The 21,628-nt window shown below is 45.9% G+C and overlaps 1 protein-coding gene across 7 annotated transcripts in view; it reads left to right on the forward strand.

The window, feature by feature from the left end:
• Positions 1 to 21,628, forward strand: part of TRAK2 (trafficking kinesin protein 2) — a 116,463-nt gene that overhangs the window by 46,756 nt on the left and 48,079 nt on the right. For 4 of the 7 annotated variants that reach the window (XM_075317618.1, XM_075317621.1, XM_075317620.1 and 1 more), the window contains exons 4-7: positions 7,878 to 7,940; positions 9,370 to 9,446; positions 16,036 to 16,152; positions 20,026 to 20,241. In XM_075317618.1, the coding sequence (XP_075173733.1) occupies positions 7,878 to 7,940; positions 9,370 to 9,446; positions 16,036 to 16,152; positions 20,026 to 20,241 (473 nt within the window). The remainder of the gene's footprint in view (positions 1 to 7,877; positions 7,941 to 9,369; positions 9,447 to 16,035; positions 16,153 to 20,025; positions 20,242 to 21,628) is intronic. The other 3 variants (XM_075317622.1, XM_075317623.1, XM_075317624.1) reach the window with 3 other exon arrangements.

Below are 21,628 nucleotides of genomic sequence, written 5' to 3' on the forward strand. Positions count from 1 at the left end.
CTATCCACATTGTGATGTCTGCTCTAACTTGGCGGTGCCACAGCCTGGAGTCTCACCCCCAGTGGTCTCTCAGGCTGCTCCTGCACCTGTGGCTGAACCCCCGGCTTGGGTAGAATCCTTTTCTAGGTCTATCTTCCAGTCTTTTGCTGAGTCCATGGGACTTTTGTCCAGGACATTGTTGAATATGCATCAGCCCCCTTCACAGGGTGCCTCTACTGCTAAGGGTCCCTTACGATCTCTATCATCTGACCTCCGTCCACCGGAGCTCACAGAGCTCACATCATCAGGGCCCAGACCCCGTCCTCCTAAGAGGAGACGTAGGGTTTCCTCTCCCTCCTCCTCCCGCGGCTCTGATTCAAGAGCTGATTCGCAGGATGAGGAGGATGCTTTTACAGGGGGCTTGGAGGCTAACTCCATGTACCCCATTGATCTGTCCGAGAGTGACTCAGATCTTAGTGACTTGATTGCTTCCATTAATTCTGTACTGGATCTCAATCCGCCAGTATCAGAGGAGCAACCCTCTCTGGCAGAAAAGCACCAGTTTACCTCACCTAAGAGAGTAAAGAGTGTGTTCTTTAACAACTCCAGTTTTCAGGCCGCTGTGACCAAGCCCAGGGCCTGTCCTGACAAACGCTTCCCAAACCGTGGTTCTGATGACCGTTTTCCCTTTCCACCTGAGGTAGTCAAGGAGTGGGCTCACTCCCCAAAGGTAGACCCCCCGGTGTCTAGGCTCTCAGCCCGGACCGTTGTCGGTGGCTGATGGCACCTCCCTTAAGGATTCCACTGACCGTCAGATTGACCTTCTGGCCAAATCTGTGTATGAAGCGGCGGGGGCCGCGTTTTCCCCGACTTTTGCAGCAGTGTGGGCTCTCAAAGCCATCTCTGCTTCTCTGGAGGAGATGCATTCCCTCACCAGGGAATCTATGCCCGAAATGGTTGCCTTAACTTCTCAAGCTTCAGCTTTTTCATCTTATGCCATGACTGCCATGCTGGAGGCTTCTCACCGCACTGCGGTGGCTTCGGCTAATTCCCTCGTTATCCGCAGGATCTTGTGGCTTCGAGAGTGGAAGGCATATGCTTCTTCTAAGAAGTACCTTGCTGGGCTCCCTTTTGCTGGGTCCCGGCTGTTCGGAGAACAGCTGGATGAAATTAAGGAAGCTACTGGCGGGAAGAGTACTTCCATGCCACAAACCAAAACCAGGAAACCTGCCCAGGGTAGGAATCAGTCGAGGTTTCGCTCCTTTCGTTCCTCCAACTGGTCGTCCTCTAAGCCCTCGGCCTCGTCCGCTAACTCAGCCAAGGACCAGAAATCCAACTGGCGCCCAAAAGCGCGTCCACAGAAGACCGCAGGAGGTGCTGCCACTAAGGCAGCCTCCTCATGACTCTCTGCCCGCTCCGGCGAAGTCCTTAGTCGGTGGCAGGCTCTCCCACTTTGGCGACGCTTGGTTTCAACACATCTCCGATCAGTGGGTGAGAGATGTCATCTCCCACGGCTACAGGATAGAATTCTCTTCCAGCCCGCCAAACAGATTTTTTCTTTCAACTCCCCCTTGCTCCAAGGCCGCCGCCTTCTCACAGGCCGTGGCAGCCTTGCAGGCCAACGGAGTAATTTTACCAGTTCCCGCCCGGGAACGGTTCAGAGGTTTCTACTCAAATCTCTTCCTAGTTCCCAAAAAGGACGGTACCTTCCGGCCCATCCTGGATCTCAAGCTTCTCAACAAGCATGTTCAGGTGCGGCATTTTCGCATGGAGTCTCTGCGATCAGTCATTGCCTCAATGACCCAAGGAGATTTCCTGGCATCCATCGACATCAGAGATGCCTATCTGCATGTGCCAATTGCAGTTTCACACCAGCGTTGGCTACGTTTTGCAATAGCAGAAGATCATTTCCAATTCGTGGCTCTCCCCTTTGGGTTTGCCACGGCCCATCGGGTATTCACCAAGGTCATGGCAGCAGTGATTGCGGTTCTGCACCTCCAGGGGTTGGCAGTGATTCCTTACCTGGACGACCTTCTAGTCAAGGCTTCATCCAGCGCACTGTCAGCGTAGTCTCGCTCACTCTCGCCACTCTAGCCCAATTCGGGTGGCTTGTCAATCTTCCCAAATCCACTCTGACTCCGACCCAGAGTCTCACGTACCTAGGGATGCAGTTCGAGACTTTGCCGGCACTTGTGAAGTTGCCCTTAGTCAAACAGCAGTCACTCCAGCTAGCGGTGCGCTCTCTGCTGAGGCCCCGCCGTTATACCCTCAGGCGTCTGATGCAGGTGCTGGGTCAAATGGTGGCGTCCATGGAGGCTGTTCCCTTTGCCCAGTTCCATCTGCGCCCCCTGCAGCTGGACATTCTCCGCTGTTGGGACAAGCGGCCTTCCTCCTTACACAGGTTAGTGGCTCTGTCGCCACGGACCAGGATCTCTCTTCAGTGGTGGCTTCGGCCCCTCTCTCTGTCCCAAGGGCGCTCCTTCCTGGCCCCGTCCTGGGTGATTCTCACCACGGATGCCAGTCTATCCGGCTGGGGAGCGGTATGTCTCCACCACAGAGCGCAGGGCACTTGGACTCCGTCCGAGTCAGCCCTTTCAATCAATGTGCTGGAAACCAGAGCCGTGCTTCTAGCTCTCCTGGCTTTTCACCACCTGTTGGCGGGCAGGCACATTCGAGTCCAGTCAGACAACGCGACAGCGGTTGCCTACATCAATCACCAAGGCGGGACACGCAGCCGTCTAACAATGTTGGAGGTACAACGCATCCTTCAATGGGCGGAGGACTCCAAGTCCACCATATCCGCAGTCCACATCCCAGGCGTGGAAAACTGGGAGGCAGATTATCTCAGCCGTCAAACCGTGGACGGTGGCGAGTGGTCCCTGCACCCGGCAGTGTTTCAGTCAATCTGCCGCAAATGGGCACTCCGGACGTGGACCTAATGGCATCCCGTCACAACAACAAGGTTCCTGTTTACGTGGCTCGCTCCCACGATCCTCAGGCCTTCGCCGCGGACGCTCTGGTTCAAGACTGGTCCCAGTTTCGTCTGTACTACGTGTTTCCCCCTCTAGCTCTCTTGCCCAGAGTCCTGCGCAAGATCAGAATGGAGGGCCGTCGAGTCATCCTCGTTGCTCCGGACTGGCCCAGGCGAGATTGGTATCCAGACCTGCTCCATCTGTCCGTAGGGATGCCGTGGCATCTCCCTAACCGTCCAGACCTACTCTCGCAAGGTCCGTTTTTCCGCCCGAATTCTGCGGCTCTCAAATTGACGGCGTGGCTCTTGAGTCCTGGATTTTGACGGCTTCGGGTATCCCTCCTGAAGTCATCTCCACTATGACTCGGGCCCGTAAGTCTACTTCCGCTAAAATCTATCACAGGACTTGGAAAATTTTCCTGTCCTGGTGTCGCTCTACCGACCATCCTCCTTGGCCATTCTCCTTGCCGACCCTTCTGTCTTTTCTACAGTCCGGTCTGCAGCTAGGACTGTCCCTCAACTCTCTCAAGGGACAAGTCTCAGCTCTATCAGTGCTGTTCCAGCGGCGTCTCGCTCGGCTGGCTCAGGTCCGCACCTTCATGCAAGGCGCGTCTCAAATCATTCCGCCTTACCGGCGGCCCTTGGATCCCTGGGACCTTAACTTGGTTCTCACGGTTTTGCAGAAACCCCCCTTTGAGCCTCTTAGGGAGGTTTCTTTGTATCGTCTTTCTCAGAAAGTGGCCTTTCTGGTGGCCATAACTTCTCTCAGAGTCTCTGATTTGGCTGCGCTCTCCTCGGAGTCACCTTTTTTAGTCTTTCATCAAGACAAGGTGGTTCTCCGTCCGACTCCGGGCTTTCTTCCTAAGGTGGTCTCTACCTTCCACCTTAACTAGGACATTACCCTACCTTCCTTCTGTCCGGCTCCTGTTCATCGCTTTGAAAAAGCGCAGCATACTCTGGATCTGGTGCGTGCTCTCCGGATCTATGTGTCTCGCACCGCTGCGCTTAGGCGGTGCACCTCTTTTTGTGCTAACCACAGGTCGGCGCAAGGGCCTCCCTGCTTCTAAGCCGACCTTAGCCCGTTGGATTAGATCGACCATTTCGGACGCCTACCAGAGTACTCAGGTGCCTCCCCCGCCGGGGATCAAGGCACATTCGACCAGAGCTGTCGGTGCCTCTTGGGCTTTCAGGCACCAGGCTACGGCTCAACAAGTCTGTCAGGCTGCCACTTGGTCTAGCCTGCATACCTTTTCGAAGCACTACCAAGTGCATGCTCATGCTTCGGCAGATGCGAGCTTGGGCAGACGCATCCTTCAGGCGGCTGTCGCCCATTTGTGAAGTTAGGTTCTGCCTACTTCTTAGTTTTTTCTGTTTATTCCCACCCAGGGACTGCTTTGGAACGTCCCATGGTCTGGGTCTCCCAAAGGAACGATAAAGAAAAAGAGAATTTTGTTTACTTACCGTAAATTCTTTTTCTTATAGTTCCGTATTGGGAGACCCAGCACCCTCCCTGTTGCCTGTTGGCAATTTCTTGTTCCGCGTGTTATCACCGGCTGTTGTCGTGGACAGAGTCTCCGGTTGTTCCGGCTCTTGCTCTGTTCTACTTGTGGGTGGCTATTCTCCTTCAGCTTTTGCACTAAACTGGCTGGGTCTGCTCACCAGGGGGTGTATAAGCTCAGAGGGAGGAGCTACACTTTTAAGTGTAGTACTTTGTGTGTCCTCCGGAGGCAGAAGCTAAACACCCATGGTCTGGGTCTCCCAATACGGAACTATAAGAAAAAGAATTTACGGTAAGTAAACAAAATTCTCTTTATTCCACCAATAAATATGTATATTGTTATAATTTATTTCGGTTTAAACTTTCACTACTCTGATTGCTGATGCAATACAGTGAAATGCATCAGTATAGCAATGCATTATACCTGTCAGTATTGCACTGACAGAAGCCTCTTAGACTATTTTCCTGGCTCTCTCTCCAAGCCTACTTAATGTTGCAATCGATATTGATTGTGGTATTTAAGAAGTTAAACAGTCCGGGGTGATGTAGGCCCTTCTCCTGGCACTTAAAGCCGGGGCTCTGCTGTCACGTAAGGCTAGCTCCCGGTGGTGATCATATGGGTCCCGCACAATCTCCATGACATTCCCAAATGTCAACGGTCAGGAACCCCTTCCCAATCATAAAGTAAGGTCGTAAAGGAGTTAAGAGTTGCATTTTAGCTGTTTACCAAGACATATTCAAGATAGTTTATAAATTCAATATGGGCTTAAAATGCAGGCTTTAATCTCGGTTTTAATTTTAAGGTATCCTTAATTGGATTAAGGGTTTAGGAATTACCGCTCAATAATATTTAGCTTCCCGTTTTTCAAGGGACTAAAAGTAAATGACAATTATCTCAAAAGCTCTTTAATTGGCTACTTGGGCTATTCTCTTGTTAATTCATCATCCGTCAAGCAGTTAAAAGGTCTAGAGCTGATTCCAGGTGTGGCATTTGCATTTGGAAATAGTTACTGAGAGCCCACAACATACAATCAAAGGAGCTCCCAATGGAAGAGAAACAGATCATCATTAGGGTGAGAAAAAGAAGAAGCCCATCAGAGATACAGCAGAAATGTTAGAAGGGGCCAAATCAACAGTCTGGTACATTCTGCAAAAACAATAGCTTGGGAAGTTTAAAAAGGACTGGATATCCATGGAAGACTGTGGTGGATGAGATGATTGCAGAATCCTTTCCATAGTAACGAATACTTTTCACAACATCCATCCGAGTGAAGAACACTCCAGGAAGTAAGTGTTTCAGTATTTACTGTAAGAAAAGGCTTAATGAGAGCAAATACAAAAGCTTCACCACAAGGTGCAAACCATTAAAAATAGTTTTCAAAATAGAAAGGCCAGATTAGACTTCGCAAAAACAAACAAACTGTGGATTGTCAGAATGAGCTCACTGATGGATTCCCAGTGCACTCATTTTGCAACCAGTGATAGAGAGTGCAATGTAGTGGCTATACAACTACAAAGTTTGTAATGAAACCCAATTCCAAAAATTATTATTAGCCAAACATTATTCGCAAAGGTGGAGAGCCCCTTTAATCCAGAATTGGATAATAAAAATACATGAACCCTTGCCACGTAGATATAATAGTGCGTTACCTGCCCTGCCGTAGTTTATATCTATTCATAACGCAGCGTTCCTGTATTGCAGGTGACACATAAATACTTAAGGAATCTTTCTCATCTCCTTCTATAAATGTAACTTATTAGGAGAAGTCGATATCCACAGCTGATATCCGTCCCTCTGTTATAACACCAGTAAATGTTGAGATACAGCATTGCTGGTATTGCGTTAACCCTTTCTGCTCTGTCGAGGCTAGCCGTGCATTGTCTGTATAATCTCCATTCTTTATAATGCTGAATAAATGATTTACGGTGCAGCTGATAGGAGCATACCTGCACAGACTATTATTGATGTTTTTTGTCCTCAGAACTGGGTTGGGCTCATTTTTATGGCCCGAGGGAAAGTGTACACTAGTCTGTATATAGGTTTTACCCAGCACCTTGCTAACCACACAGTGCACAAATCAGGAGTGGTAACGTCCCCGGCTAATTCCACAGCACGGAGCTGCGCGCTCTGAGATAATGGACGATGAGGAGCTGGATTATAACCATAACGAGGAGGTCCTTAATACGATCAGTCTGCAGGGTGAGTGTGATCTGATCGTGATGATTGAGTCCACACTCTCTACAACCTCAGTTGCACGCCTAGTGCTGAAGACATTGATGAATTTCTGACTTTTTTTTTTAAGAAGGTTGTTGTAAAGTGTGCACTTGATAACCACTAGGCCTTTTTGTTTGTGGGGATTTTATCAGTGCTCCCTATTAAATTACTCCTAAAATAGAACAGGTCGCATCCTTTTCATAAGTTGCGATCATCAGGACATATGGAATAATTTCTCCAATACCCATTTGGAGCCCACTTACACCCTGGGAAAACCATAACTTTTAATCCTAAAATTGTACATTCTTTTAGTAACATAAGTGTTTGTATGTATGTATGTAATATGTATGTGTGTGTGTGTGTGTGTGTGTGTGTGTGTGTGTGTGTGTTTTTGCATGTGTGTGTGTGGGTATATGTGTGTATGTGTATATATATATATATATATATATATATATATATATATATATATATATATATATATATATATATATATATATATATATATATATATATATAATATTATATTATGCTTCTCCTATTCTACTTTCTTCATACTTTCTTTTCATTTTACTCTTAAATCTCTACAGCTCTACCTAAGCACTCATTTAGACCTCCATTCTTCATGTACGAATGTTATCTGTATTTTTCTACCTGTGATAGTCTATGGGTCCATTCACATGTCCATGATTTTTCATGGAAAAATCTTTAAGACGTGCCTGATTTTGATCCAATGGTCAACAATGCAATTCTATGGGTCCGTGAAAAAAATCCGACCTCAGTCGGATAACATTCAAGTGTGATCCGATTTTCAGGCACTCTCTGAAAAGAGAAGGTGAAGAAACTCCACCCCCATCCCCCCCCCCCCCCACGTACGAGAAAAACTAATGACACTTAGACCAAAGTCTGATCAAAATAATTGTCTCGTTTGTCTTGTACATGAAAAAAACAGACGTCTGAATGAGGAAGAATATGGAGCACACAGTACCACACTCTTTATCGGTATCGGATTTTACGTAATCTGCGCTAAAATCCGTATCGTGTTTGCTGACAATCCAGATCACCTGCATGCGAATGGGATTCTGCAGCAATCATTCACATAGTCCAACATTTCCACATGGATTCTGACATGTGAGCACACACTAAGCTTTCACTTTTTTCTAGTCCTTTACTTCGTTTTTCATTTCTCTTCTTTCTCTTTTTCTGTCTTTTCTAAGCTTTTGTTGAACTTCCTTCCTCTGCATATGATGACTCTTGTAAAGCAAGTCAAGGAGCACAAGGTAAATGTCTGTCTGTGATTTGGACTTAGTCGGCAGAGCATAACGGCAGGGAATGCTGCAGAGGAAAGTGACACCTATCAACCACAATCCTCGGAAAATATCTTTGATAGGGATTCATGAAAATTTCTACCACATCTAGATATATATTTATTATTTTCTGCTTTATTAATTTCTTTTCTGCTCACAGTATATTTTCTTACATTCCCTGTGAGGCTGACTATGTGATTTCTTAGTCTGTTTGTTATTGTGCAATATTTAATTGCTGTTCATACATACACACTTATTACATGAATCAAATAAGAGTATTGGTTTTCTTATTAATGTGATGTGCCATCCTTTAGCTTAGGTTTTCTTTTTCTTTCCAATATATCCACTATGCTTTACCATGCACGGTCTACCTCCCATCATTGCTGTGGTTCCCGCTGAAAGGGAATCTGTCAGCAGTTTTTGCTCCCCCATCTGAGAGCAGCATAATGTAGAGACAGAGATCCTGATTCCAGTGATGTGTCACTTACTGAACTGTTTGCTGTCATTTTGATAAAATCAATGATTTCTTTGCTGCAGATCTAGCAGTTATACAGAGCTCATGAATATGCTGGACTACCTGCAGCACGCCAAGTAGTCCTCTAATGATAAATCACTGTTTAATCAGCAGTAGATTATCAAAACTACACTAAGCAGCCCAGTAAGTGACACATCTCTGGAATCAGGATCTCTGCCACTACGTTATGCTGCTCTCAGATGGCAAAATCCTGGTGACAGATTCCCTTTCACAATATTGATAGTACACTGCATTGCTTTAGAAGTGCTGTGTATTATCTGAATGAACAAAAGATTGCATGTTCAAGTACCTTCTGTGAGATTAGTAATTAAAAAGTAATGGGTTAACTATTTTAAACAAAAGAAAATAATTATTTTTTGTAGTTTGTTTTTTCTTCCCTATACCTGCAGTTCAGAGGCTTGGGAAGTGCTATGACACTCCGAGAGCACTTACACTTAATTTGCATACGTATTAGATTTTAGTTGTCTATGACCATATGATTGGTTGGCTTGAGGGGACTCATTGTTACAGATTGATCTTTATATGAAGTGCTTCCATGATATTACATGGGAGGATGACATTTCTCTGGCTGTGCTAGCTTTTCAGAGGGAATGTGCTGGCTCCTAAGTATTACAATGAACCATTCCACCATGATTTGGAGTGCGGCATGGACTGACTGCGCACATAATCTTCTAGGAGCCCATTAAATTTGTCATCTAATGGTATAGAGCCTGCGGTAAAGATGATCAGAGCTGTCCTTTATCCATCTGCAAAGTGCTTTCACCTTCTTATGCTCTGCTCCATGGCTTTCAGCTTGGAAATATATAGATGCATAATTGGTTGCCTTTGCGCCTTGTCTTAATACGCTTTTATTCTTTAATGCTTCAGTTCTTGGTTCAGAAAGGATAGAACAGATGACGAGAAGCTACAATGACACAGACATGCTATCTCATCTGCTGACAGAGGTGCGTATCTTGTATTCGTTCAGTTAGATTGTTATTAAAGTGAAACTTTACCTTGGAGCCATTTGGAACATTAGTACTGTATTTGGGAATTACATAAGCGATTTCTGTGACTTTCCCTCCTGTCCTGCTCTCTGCAGTCACAAGCATCGGCTACTGTGCATAAATCCGGAGAAAAGGGGGCTTTACACGCTGCGACATCGCTAATGCGGAGTCGTTGGGGTCACGGAATTTGTAACGCACACCCGGCCGCATTAGCGATGTTGCTGCGTGTGACACCGATGAGCGATTTTGCATCGTTGCAAAAACGTGCAAAATCGCTCATCGGTGACATGGGGGTCCATTCTCGATTATCGTTACTGCAGCAGTAACGATGTAGTTCGTCGCTCCTGCGGCAGCACACATCGCTATGTGTGACGCCGCAGGAACGAGGAAGCTCTCCTTACCTGCCTCCCGGCCGCTATGCGGAAGGAAGGAAGTGGGCGGGATGTTACGTCCCGCTCATCTCCGCCCCTCCGCTGCTATTGGGCGGCCGCTCCATGACGTCGCTGTGACGCCGCACGGACCGCCCCCTTAGAAAGGAGGCGGTTCGTCGGTCACAGCGACGTCGCCGGGCAGGTAAGTATGTGTGACAGGTCTGGGCGATCTTGTGCGGCACGGGCAGCGATTTGCCAGTGTCGTGCAACAGATGGGGGCGGGTACGCTCGCTAGCGATATCGGGACCGATATCGCAGTGTGTAAAGTAGCCTTAAGGGCACACAATCGCTTGACCCCACTCACACTGTTGGAGATCAATGGGACTACTCGATTTTGACAATAAAAATTTGGCCATCATATAGATTTAAAGTGCAACCGTCGTTTTAGTTTTTATTTCATAAATAAATAATATACAGAAAAATAAGAAACTTTGTAATTTCTCATCAGACAAATCTGCTTCTTTCTCTGCCAGAATCGATCAGTCATCAGCAACATTCTCAATTCTGAGAGAAAATCTGTATTCAGTGAAGACTTTCCCATTACTGAGATAGGAGATGGCAGTTGGTGCAGATGATAGTGTATGCCAGTGATGACTAACCTATGACACGCGTGTCAGTGATGACACGCTGAGCCATTTTTGCTGACACGCGTGGCAGGGGCAGAATGCTACATTCCGATCTGTAAAACAAGCTGTGGCCACCGGTGATTTAAGTAAAACTGAATGTGCGGCTAAACTGCTCAGATATGACTGGCCCGCGGGGGGCCACACATGCAGCTCTAGTTAAATCACTGGTGGCCGCGGCTTGTCTTGTAGATCGGGATGCGGCCGGCAGTAATTTGTGTTCTGTACATTTAATTAGGGTCCCGAGTGAGACATGCTTACATACCACGAAGAACTTAACATGCCTCTCTCTAACCCAGGGGTCACCAAAACGCGGACCCTGAGCTTCTTGCCGCCCGCAAGCCCCCTGACGATTGTGGCCCTATGTCGGGGGCCGCAGCCATCTACGCTTTTTTTCAGATTTTTTTATTTCTTCTGCTGCAGACCGGAACTCTCTGCAGAGCTTCACCAAAGGCATCCGCCGGCCAATCAGAGCCTAGCACGGTGACCCGAGTTATGCTCCTATTTTTTGTTACGAATTTTGACGCACCAAGCTCAAAAGGTTGGCTATCACTGTTCTATGCAGATAGAAGCTGGAGCAGAGCTCTGCCGCTAGCTCCTCCCCTTCCCTGTAGCTCCTCCCTCCTCTTGTCGTCATTGAATCTCATCTGTAACAACTGCCTTCTCTCATCTCAGTAATGGGAAAGTGTTATGTACCTGAGTATTCCAGCACAGGTAAATAAAGGCTATCTCTTATCACTGCCATCTTACCTTACTGGTTCCTGTTCACACTAGTATTCCTAGCTGTACAGTCCTTTGTGGCACCTACACAGGCTGTAATAACCCTAGCCGCAACACTAGGAAATCATAACTCGGACCTGCTGCCTGAGAGGCTGTCGAGTTGTCTCTCATACCTCCTTTGGAAGCAGAGCACTACAACCCAGAATAGGCAAAGCGAGCAGACATGGGTAAGGATCCAAGGCGTGGAAACCTAAAACAAGTGCGCTCGTGGATAAAGGTGAAGTGGTTACTGCAAGTAAGAATAACCGCCTACAATGTAAGTATAAACAGGAGCAAGGAGTAGGTTAGATAAGTGAGACCACAAAGAGCAAATACCAAGCTGGGCTCTGACAGGCATAAATCCTTCACACCAGGGTAGGATCCAGATAGGGATATTGCCAGCAGAGACAATCCGCATAAGGAAAGTATAAATAGCCACACTCAAAATGTGATGGGTGAGTAAATGAGCAAATGAAAACACCTAATAACTACAAACCAAATGGAAAGAAGCAAAGTAACAGACAATCAGGACATGGACAGAGATATAGCATGCTGTGGTCACCAAATCGATTCCAGAGCATGACAGCAAGTCTGTCTTCACCGAATACAGATTTTACCTCCGGATTGAGAATTTTGATAATGACTCATGACCTCTGGCAGAGAAAGAAGCAGATTTGTCTTTTAAGATATATTACAAAGTTGCTTATTTTCATGTGTTCTGTTGAGTTTATGAAATAAAAATGAAAACAACAGTTGTGTTTTAAGAGATACTTTTATTGCCTTCTCTATTGTGTCTATAGAGATGCACAAAAATGTAATTACCATAATTTTCAGACCATAAGATGCACGTAGGTTTTAGAGGAGGAAAAAAAAATGAACTGAAAAATGTGATCATGACACGCTGTTATGGGGGTAATGTCCCCCCCCCCAATTCTGTATCAATGTCCCCCATCCTGGTTTGTATATGTTCCCAATTCTGGGCCCATCCTGTTATATATGTTCCCCACCTTGGGCCCCTTTCTGATATATCTGTTCCCCATCCTGGTATATATGGATCCCGTTATGCTGCATTTTTTTAACACACACAAAAAAAAAAAATGATTCACTCACCTCTCCACTCCTCCAGCAGCTCCTGTTCTGATGCTGGTTACTGTCTTCACCATAAAAGCAATGGGCAGCGCATGATGTCACGGCCATGCAACCCCAGTCACACTCCGACGTCAACTGCCAGCTAACCCAAAATAAATATTCACTGCTACCCAGGCACATAACCTGGCCACTTTTTGGCATCAGCGTCAGTGCTATTAAAAATCTTCACAGTCATGTACGATCACTTACGTCGGCGCCCAGCGGGGGCGGGATTGTGCCTGGGATGCAGTCAATATTCATTTTCTTTAATGGCAGACACGTGATCATCCCACTTGTGCCGCTGCCGTCTTCTTTCAGCGGTGACTCTGCTCCTGCCTCCTATGACCACACTCCATTGCTGCCTTCCCCCAACAGCGAGCCAGGTACATTTCGGACAAGAAGATGCACCCCCTACTTTCCACCAGAAAACTGCGTCTAATAGTCCGAAAAATCTTGGTTCTTATTTTACAGCTTTCCTTTATTCCCTATATTCACTCACTTCTGTCACCTGCATCTTTAAAACATCTCCAAAGTCCGACATTTTCTCACCTCTGAAACTGCAAAAACTAATTTCTTTGTCGCTCCATTGGGAGACCCAGACAATTGGGGTGTATAGCTTCTGCCTCCGGAGGCCACACAAAGTATTACACTTTAAAAAGTGTAACCCCTCCCCTCTGCCTATACACCCTCCCGTGCCTCACGGGCTCCTCAGTTTTATGCTTTGTGTTGAAGGAGGGACGTGTTTCGAGAGATCTGTTGCCGCTGGGGAACGCCGGACGTCGATCTCATGGCGTCTCGGCACAACAACAAAGTCCCGGCATTCATGGCACGGTCTGAAGATCACAGAGCTCTGGCGGCGGACGCATTAGTTCAGGGTTGGTCGCAGTTTCGACTTCCCTATGTGTTTCCTCCTCTGGCGATGCTGCCCAGAGTGTTACGCAAGATCAGGTCCGACTGCCGCCGCGCCATCCTCGTCGCTCCAGACTGGCCGAGGAGGTCGTGGTACCCGGATATGTGGCACCTCACGGTGGGTCAACCGTGGGCAATCCCAGACCGTCCAGACTTGCTGTCTCAAGGGCCATTTTTCCATCTGAATTCTGCGGCCCTCAACCTGACTGTGTGGCCATTGAGTCCTGGCTCCTAGCGTCCTCAGGGTTATCTCAAGATGTCATTGCCACTATGAGACAGGCCAGGAAACCAACGTCCGCCAAGATCTATCACAGGGCTTGGAGGATCTTCTTATCCTGGTGCTCTGATAAGGGTTTTACCCCCTGGCCGTTTGCCTTACCCACGTTTCTTTCCTTCCTTCAGTCCGGAATGGATAAGGGTTTGTCTCTCGGCTCTCTCAAAGGACAAGTATGGGCGCTTTCCGTGTTTTTTCAAAAGCGTCTAGCCAGGCTTCCGCAGGTCCGCACATTCCTGCAGGGAGTTTGCCACATAGTCCCACCTTACAAGCGGCCGCTGGAACCCTGGGATCTTAACAGGGTCCTAAGGGCTCTTCAGAAACCACCTTTCGAGCCGCTGCGGGATGTTTCTTTATCACGTCTTTCGCAGAAGGTGGCTTTTCTAGTGGCAGTTACATCGCTCCGTAGAGTGTCGGAGCTAGCAGCGTTGTCATGCAAAGCCCCCTTCCTGGTTTTTCACCAGGATAAGGTGGTTCTGCGTCCGGTCCCGGAATTTCTCCCTAAGGTGGTATCCCCTTTTCATCTTAATCAGGATATCTCCTTACCTTCATTTTGCCCTCATCCAGTTCACCAATGTGAAAAGGATTTGCACTTGTTAGATCTAGTGAGAGCTCTCCGGCTCTACGTGTCTCGCACGGCGCCCCTGCGCCGTTCTGATGCGCTCTTTGTCCTTGTCGCTGGCCAGCGTAAGGGGTCGCAGGCGTCCAAGTCAACCTTGGCTCGGTGGATCAAGGAACAGATTCTTGAAGCCTACCGTTCTTCTGGGCTTCCGATTCCTTCAGGGCTGAAAGCCCATTCTACCAGAGCCGTGGGTGCGTCCTGGGCACTGCGGCACCAGGCTACGGCTCAGCAGGTGTGTCAGGCGGCTACCTGGTCTAGTCTGCACACATTCACGAAACACTATCAGGTGCATACCTATGCTTCGGCAGACGCCAGTCTAGGTAGGCGAGTCCTTCAGGCGGCTGTTGCCCACCTGTAAGAGGGGGTCGTTTTTTTCGACTCTTTTTCTCGAGGTATTCTTTTACCCACCCAGGGACTGCTTTTGGACGTCCCAATTGTCTGGGTCTCCCAATGGAGCGACAAAGAAGAAGGGAATTTTGTTTACTTACCGTAAATTCCTTTTCTTCTAGCTCCTATTGGGAGACCCAGCACCCGCCCCTGTGCCCTTCGGGCTGTTGTTCTTTTGTGTACACATGTTGTTCATGTTGAATTGTTCTTTTGGTTCATGGTTTTCAGTTCTCCGAACATCCTTCGGATTGAATTTACCTTAGACCAATTTATAAGTTTCCTCCTTCCTGCTTTTGCACCAAAACTGAGGAGCCCGTGAGGCACGGGAGGGTGTATAGGCAGAGGGGAGGGGTTACACTTTTTAAAGTGTAATACTTTGTGTGGCCTCCGGAGGCAGAAGCTATACACCCCAATTGTCTGGGTCTCCCAATAGGAGCTAGAAGAAAAGGAATTTACGGTAAGTAAACAAAATTCCCTTCATTGTCGCCCTTCTTCCTTCTCGCCTGGACTATTACAACTATCTACTGATCTCTCTCCATCTAACCAAACTTTATCCTCTTCAATCCTGAATGCAGCAGCCAGGGTCATCTTTGCCCAGCCGCGTCACTTCCACCATGTGCCAGTCATTGCACTGGTTACCCATTTGCTACAGAATACAATACAAACTTATCTCTCACCCACAAAGCTCTCCACAAGTCTGCACCATCCTATATCTAATCCCTCATGTTTATCACCCTCCCCGTGCTCTCCGTTCTGCAACTGATTTAAGTCAAACATCCTTCATAATCGGAACCTTGCACCTCCGTCTCCAAGACTTCTCTTGTGCTGCTCCAGTTTTCTGGAATGCACTACCCCAGACAATCCGACTAATACCTCGCCCCCACATTTATAAGTGTTTTTTAACAACAGGCATAGCCCCTCAACTCACTGATCTAACTCTTCCCTGTTTTCTCTAAATTTTTATCAGAATCTGCTCCTTTTTATTCATCTATGTCCATATCCTCCATGCACCCAATAGCATATGGCAACTGCAGTTAGACAGATCATGCAGCTTTTTGAAATGCCCTATTTAATATAATGATGCATGGATCATACATGACAAGCAATTTTTATGTATTGTCGCCCCATTTCCTGTATAGATTGAAAGCTTGTGAGCAGGGCCATCACTCCTTCTGTAACTGATCAATTGTTACTTTGTATTGTCATTGTTAATATCCCTCCTTAATTGTAATGTGCTGTGGAATATGTTGGCGCTATATAAATTAAAATTCTTAATAATACAAAAAGAGAAATATAATATACATGGTGACAGGTAAATGACATACACTAATGGAAAGTATCATTCATCTCCGATCATGTATATTGTATATAGATCTCTATGGGTAGGTTTCATTTTTTTGTTCTCTCCATGCAGAGAGACCGAGATCTTGAGTTGGCGGCTCGCATTGGGCAGGCACTTCTGAAAAGAAACCACATCTTGACTGAGCAGAATGAGTCCTTGGAAGAGCAGCTGTCTCAAGCGTTAGATCATGTGAGTATTTTTAATTATGTTAATTGGAACCATGTCTTATACACTATATTACTGAATAACAAGATCTGTCGCTTTAACACTAGAACTACTGGACTCGTGACACCTATATAGAAATACATGGTGCAAAGTCGTGAAAATGACTACCTCAGTAGTTCTAGTGTTAAAGGAGTTGTGCTTCTCTAATTAAGCATTTTTGCAATCTCATTAAAAATCCCCACTAGTGATGAGCGAGCAATACCATGCTCCGGTGCTCGGTACTCGAAACGAGGAGGTCAGACGCTCTGGTGAGCTCGGCGTAAGTATTGACCATAATGGAAGTCAATGGGAAACTTGAGCATTTTTCCAGAATATCTTTTGGAAAAATGCTCTAGTTCCCTATTTACTTTCATTATACTCAGTACAGGAGTTGAGTCCAACCTGCTCGTTAAGAGTACCGAGCACCTGAGCATGGTAGTGCTCACTCATCACTCATTCCCACCAGTCTCAAGGATGGAGGCATTTTTAATTTTATTCATTGTTCCTTTGTTATTGGCCATCTCGAAGCTTAGGCAAGGAGCACAGCGCTTCCAAGCTCTTTGCTACACAGCTAGCTAGAGCTGCTCTTCAGATGACTGATCACTGGATCCAGCCAGCCTTCATGTCATTTTGCTCCTCTGACATTGCTGCATCAAAGACCAGAAGCTTAACCTTGCTGCTGTTCTGTAATTCCAATCAGCAGTAGTGCACTACCCCTTGCAAGCAGGAATCCTAGGAGGAGGAGTGCCCTCCTGAAGACAGAAAAACTGAGGGCACTACCAAGAACAAGGGGATCAACAAGTATGCATACTGGAATACAAATCCATGAAACTAAAAAGAAGTATGCAATAAATGTCACTTACTCAATGGAAGCCAAGTAAACATCAAATGGTTAAAAACATCGAAAACGTTTAAAAAGCCAAAGGGCTAAAAAAAAAAAACCAGCAACCCTATGATAACGTTACATTAATAAGCCTAATAAATAACTTATGTGAATGCCAAAATAGTTCCTGAGATGTGTATTACAAACAATGTTGCCCAAGTCACTAAAGTATCTATATGAAATATTTAGGTCAGCAGGCCATAAAATAAGAAATAACACCTTAAAAAAACAATGTAAGATATTATAAATATCAAGGAATGAAAAGGGAAATGCAGGTGAAATTGCGCTGAATAAATCACATACCATCTGTCAGACAGGTAGGAAGAAATTGCCTGCAAAACCTGAAATCCCTGAGGTTGTTTGGCCGGGGCAGATTAATTCAAATACCGCATATGCCAAGAAAATGCAACCATAGAGGTGTGCAGATAAAAAAGAAACTGCAGCAGAAGATAGGAACCAGCGAGTAGAGGCAAATATAATAAGATGAAGCGTGAAATGATGCCATGTGTGTGGGCGCCTGCTGTGGCTCTGCCCTTTTCAACCCTTCAGTGATTATTCTCCCTCTGACATCCGATCTGCTCCCTTGTAATGTAATTGAGGGGTACTGTTTAGTTTTCAAGGCCGCTGAGGCCTAAGGAAGGTGTCTACATCTGTCATCTCTGTAATTTTAATTGGTAAACCAAGAGCCATAAAAAATAAAATAAAAGTTTATGGCAACAGCAACCAAGTGATCACAATTTTCGTAGTGGAAAAAAGAAAATGGTAAACAGACACTTTATTTATTTTTTTTTAATCAAAAACTTTTTTTTTTATTGTTAAATTGCTATATTGTAGTAAAATAAATATATACATGATCTGTATTGCTACATCTATAACAACCCATCTTAAAAATGCATTATTTAGACCATAGCCCCGTATGAAGTTCCTAAAAGGAACGTCAGCCGGTTTTTGCTATGCATTCTGAGAACACAATGATGTAGGCGCAGAGACCCTGATTCCAGTGATGTCATTTATTGATCTACTTGCTGCAATTTTGATAAAATCACTGTATTGCTTGCTTCAGATCTAGCAGTTCTCTGACTGCTGAGCACTCTAGAACTCTGACTACACCACTGTTTGGTTGCTTTTTGTGTACACTGTCCATTAGCAGAAAGCTGCCAGTGATGGAGGCTTGGTTCCAAAGAGCAGGAGGACTACATGGCATGAGACAACTAGTCCTGTAGTGATAATCTCCTGCTGATAAAACAGTGAGTTTATTGAAACAGCAGCACACAGCCCAGTAAGTAACATATCATTGGTATAAGATCCTGCCCCTAAATCACTCTGTTCTCACATTACATATCAAAAAGCAGCTGTCATGCGATGTTTAGCTCTGCACACACCTGCTTGCTCTGTGGTGTAAGACTCTGTTCACACTGCAGCGCCTGACAAGCAACTGAGGCTTCAGAATTGTTCAGTCAGAACTGTGCGTCGGCTGGTTCAGGTTCACTGGTCTACAGCTCTGCAGGAGTTAATTTCTGCAGACTGGTGAGTAGGACCTAAGTGCTCAGGTTGCTGATTGCCAACTGCAGCTGTCACTTCCCGTTCTTAGGCACTGCCTCCTTCCAGGAGGTGCCAATGATAGCTTCAGTTTTTACTCCATCAATCCCAGTTTTGGTACTATTTGTGCTGCGCTTCTGCGTTGTGTGAGCGTTCCCCCTGTTGTGCATTTCTCCTGTGTGTTCTGAGTGCTGTGTGTACGAGTTTCAGTTCTCCCTTGTTCATGTTTTTATCTTTTTGTTTTCTGGCCCGCCCTGAGGGTGTGGGAGAGGGGGGAGATCAGGCCTCGGATAAGAGTTAAGGCCCCGTAACACTAAGCAACATCGCTGCTAACGAACAACTTTTGTGACGTTGCTAGCGATGTTGCTGTGTGTGACATCCAGCAACAACCTGGCCCCTGCTGTGAGGTTGTTGGTTGTTGCTGAATGTCCTGGGCCATTTTTTAGTTGTTGCTGTCCCGCTGTGAAGCACACATCGCTGTGTGTGACAGCGAGACAGCAACAACTAAATGTGCAGGCAGCAGGAGCCGGCTTCTGCGACACTGGTAACCACAGTAAACATCGGGTAACCAAGAAGCCCTGTCCTTGGTTACCCGATATTTACCTTCGTTACCAGCCTCCTCCGCTCTCACTGTCAGTGCCGGCTCCTGCTTCTTGCACGTGTAATCAGAGTACACATCGGGTAATTAACCCGATGTGTGCTGTAACTAGGAGAGCAGGGAGCCAGCGCTAAGCGGTGTGCGCTGCTCCCTGCTCTCTGCACGTGTAGCTGCGTGCGCTGGTAACCAAGGTAAATATCGGGTTGGTTACCCGATATTTACCTTAGTTACCAAGCGCAGCATCTTCCACGCGGCGCTGCTGGCTGGGGGCTGGGACACTGGTTGCTGGTGAGCTCACCAGCAACTCGTGTAGCCACGCTCCAGCGATCCCTGCCAGGTCAGGTTGCTGGTGGGATCGCTGGAGCGTCGCAGTGTGACATCTCACCAGCAACCTCCTAGCAACTTACCAGCGATCCCTATCAGGTTGGATCGTTGTTGGGATCGCTGGTAAGTTGTTTAGTGTGACTGGGCCTTTAGGGTCACTCTGGGGGCTCGGACCTACCATCAAACAAAACCTACCTTCAAGATAAGAGCCAGCGCAGGGTCACAGTCTTAGGGCCAGCCTAGGGGCCCCTGTCCTGTCTCCATTTATCCTGTGACACTTGCTAACAGATTCCCTTTAAGGGGCTAAGCTCTTTATTGTGTACAGATAAAAAATATACTACCACTATCTATTAAGCTTATTTTCTGCCGTTTTGATCAAACAATACAATCAGCTTCTAATCATGATGGGATATTTTGTTTTCCTTTCATATGAAGTTACTAAATAACATTCATTACCTTTATGGTTCATTCCGTAACATTGTAATATCGGCTCCACTCCTTGTTTTCTGTATAGGTGAATCAGCTGCAGCATGAGCTGTCCAAGAAGGATGACCTGCTCAGGGTGGTGTCCATTGCCTCCGAGGAGAGCGAGACTGACTCCAGTTGTTCCACGCCTCTGCGTGCTAATGACTCCTTTTCGTTCACACATGGGCTGCTGCAGCTGGATAACTTGCATGGCAAACTGCGAGAGCTGGAAGAGGAGAATTTTGCGCTACGTTCCCAGGTACAGGTGTGATCATTTATTAAATACCCATCTGGAAGCCAGTTACAGGCGTGAACATTGGTATCTATAAATCTGTGTATCTATGTGTGTAAAATGTTCACCTTGTCTGTTCACCTACAGTGTTTTGAATGAAGCACATTTATAGCCGATGTGCGTGTTCATGTCTGTGTTTTATATTTGCTTTGTATGTATGTCAATTGAAAATAAAGCACCTTGGTGGTTAAAGGGGTTGCCCACTTCTAGAGACTTTTTTTTTTTTTGTACCTTATTTTAACCCCAAATACATGCATTTCAGTTTCATCAAAACTTCTCTGCACATTCAACTTTGATGTGGTCATAAATCAGCTGAGAAGAGCTGAATGTGGACAGAAACAGTTACAAGCTCACCTGTTGGGCCATCATAATGCGCTTACTGAAGGATTCTCATTTCACCCATTTTGCAGCAAGCAGTAGCTTATCCAACACATAGGCTATAAAATGCAAATTGTACAACATTTTTAGTGAAATCCAAGAACAAAAAATATTTTTTTAGACCGAAAAAACAAATCTGCACTTAAGTAAGAAATAAAATGTATTCCATATGGTGGATAACCCCTTTTAAATATGTACAATACTTTGGTGTGTACAATTGTTATGCAGATCAGTGTGTTGTATCTGGATGCATCAGCTCCATGGCGACAGACTACAAACAAATGTGTGTAGTCTGATCCTGCGGGCTCATGCATTACTTCATGCTCCTAAACACTGATGGTTTTTGTCCTTTTCAGTTCTGTATTGTTCACACACTGCATGTTCTATATTTGAGAAAAGTTGTCTGACACTGACTAAATCATTGAACGGGGGGAGGGAGAGAAGCTAATATTCTTCACCAGTAATGCCCACTGAGTCCAGGACTTGCAGCTCTACAAGTAGATGTTTCAAGGCAAGCGTAAAAGAAGTAATAAATAAATCGGAAAACCTGAAGTAGATCTAAAATAGTCAAATACTACTAGATATAATTGTTTTTTCTTTAAGAAGTTTCTCAAAGGCTGAATCCTGGCAGTGTGCATTGCACACACTGTCATGAGTCTTCTATGCTTTCACATGATCACATAGATTGACTGCAGACTTTTCTTATCTCGGAAAGCCCCTTTATTAAGCCTAGAAATTGTTTCCAATTCACTAATATCCATCCTGTCATGGAGATATGCTGTGGAGCACTGGGCAGTACAGTTGTTGAGGCGACTATCTAACACCTAGTGAGTATTTTGCACAGTTTTTGGGACTGGAGAGATGGCCCTTTTGCCTTCACTGAACAGTTTCCAAGTCAATTGCCTAAATCCCAGTTAGTATGTCCAGTTCTACTTAATAGGACCTATCAATGAAATATGCTTGGGTTACCTGTACTGTATAT

This window comes from Anomaloglossus baeobatrachus, chromosome 7 (assembly GCF_048569485.1).
Source record: "Anomaloglossus baeobatrachus isolate aAnoBae1 chromosome 7, aAnoBae1.hap1, whole genome shotgun sequence".
Taxonomy (NCBI): domain Eukaryota; kingdom Metazoa; phylum Chordata; class Amphibia; order Anura; family Aromobatidae; genus Anomaloglossus; species Anomaloglossus baeobatrachus.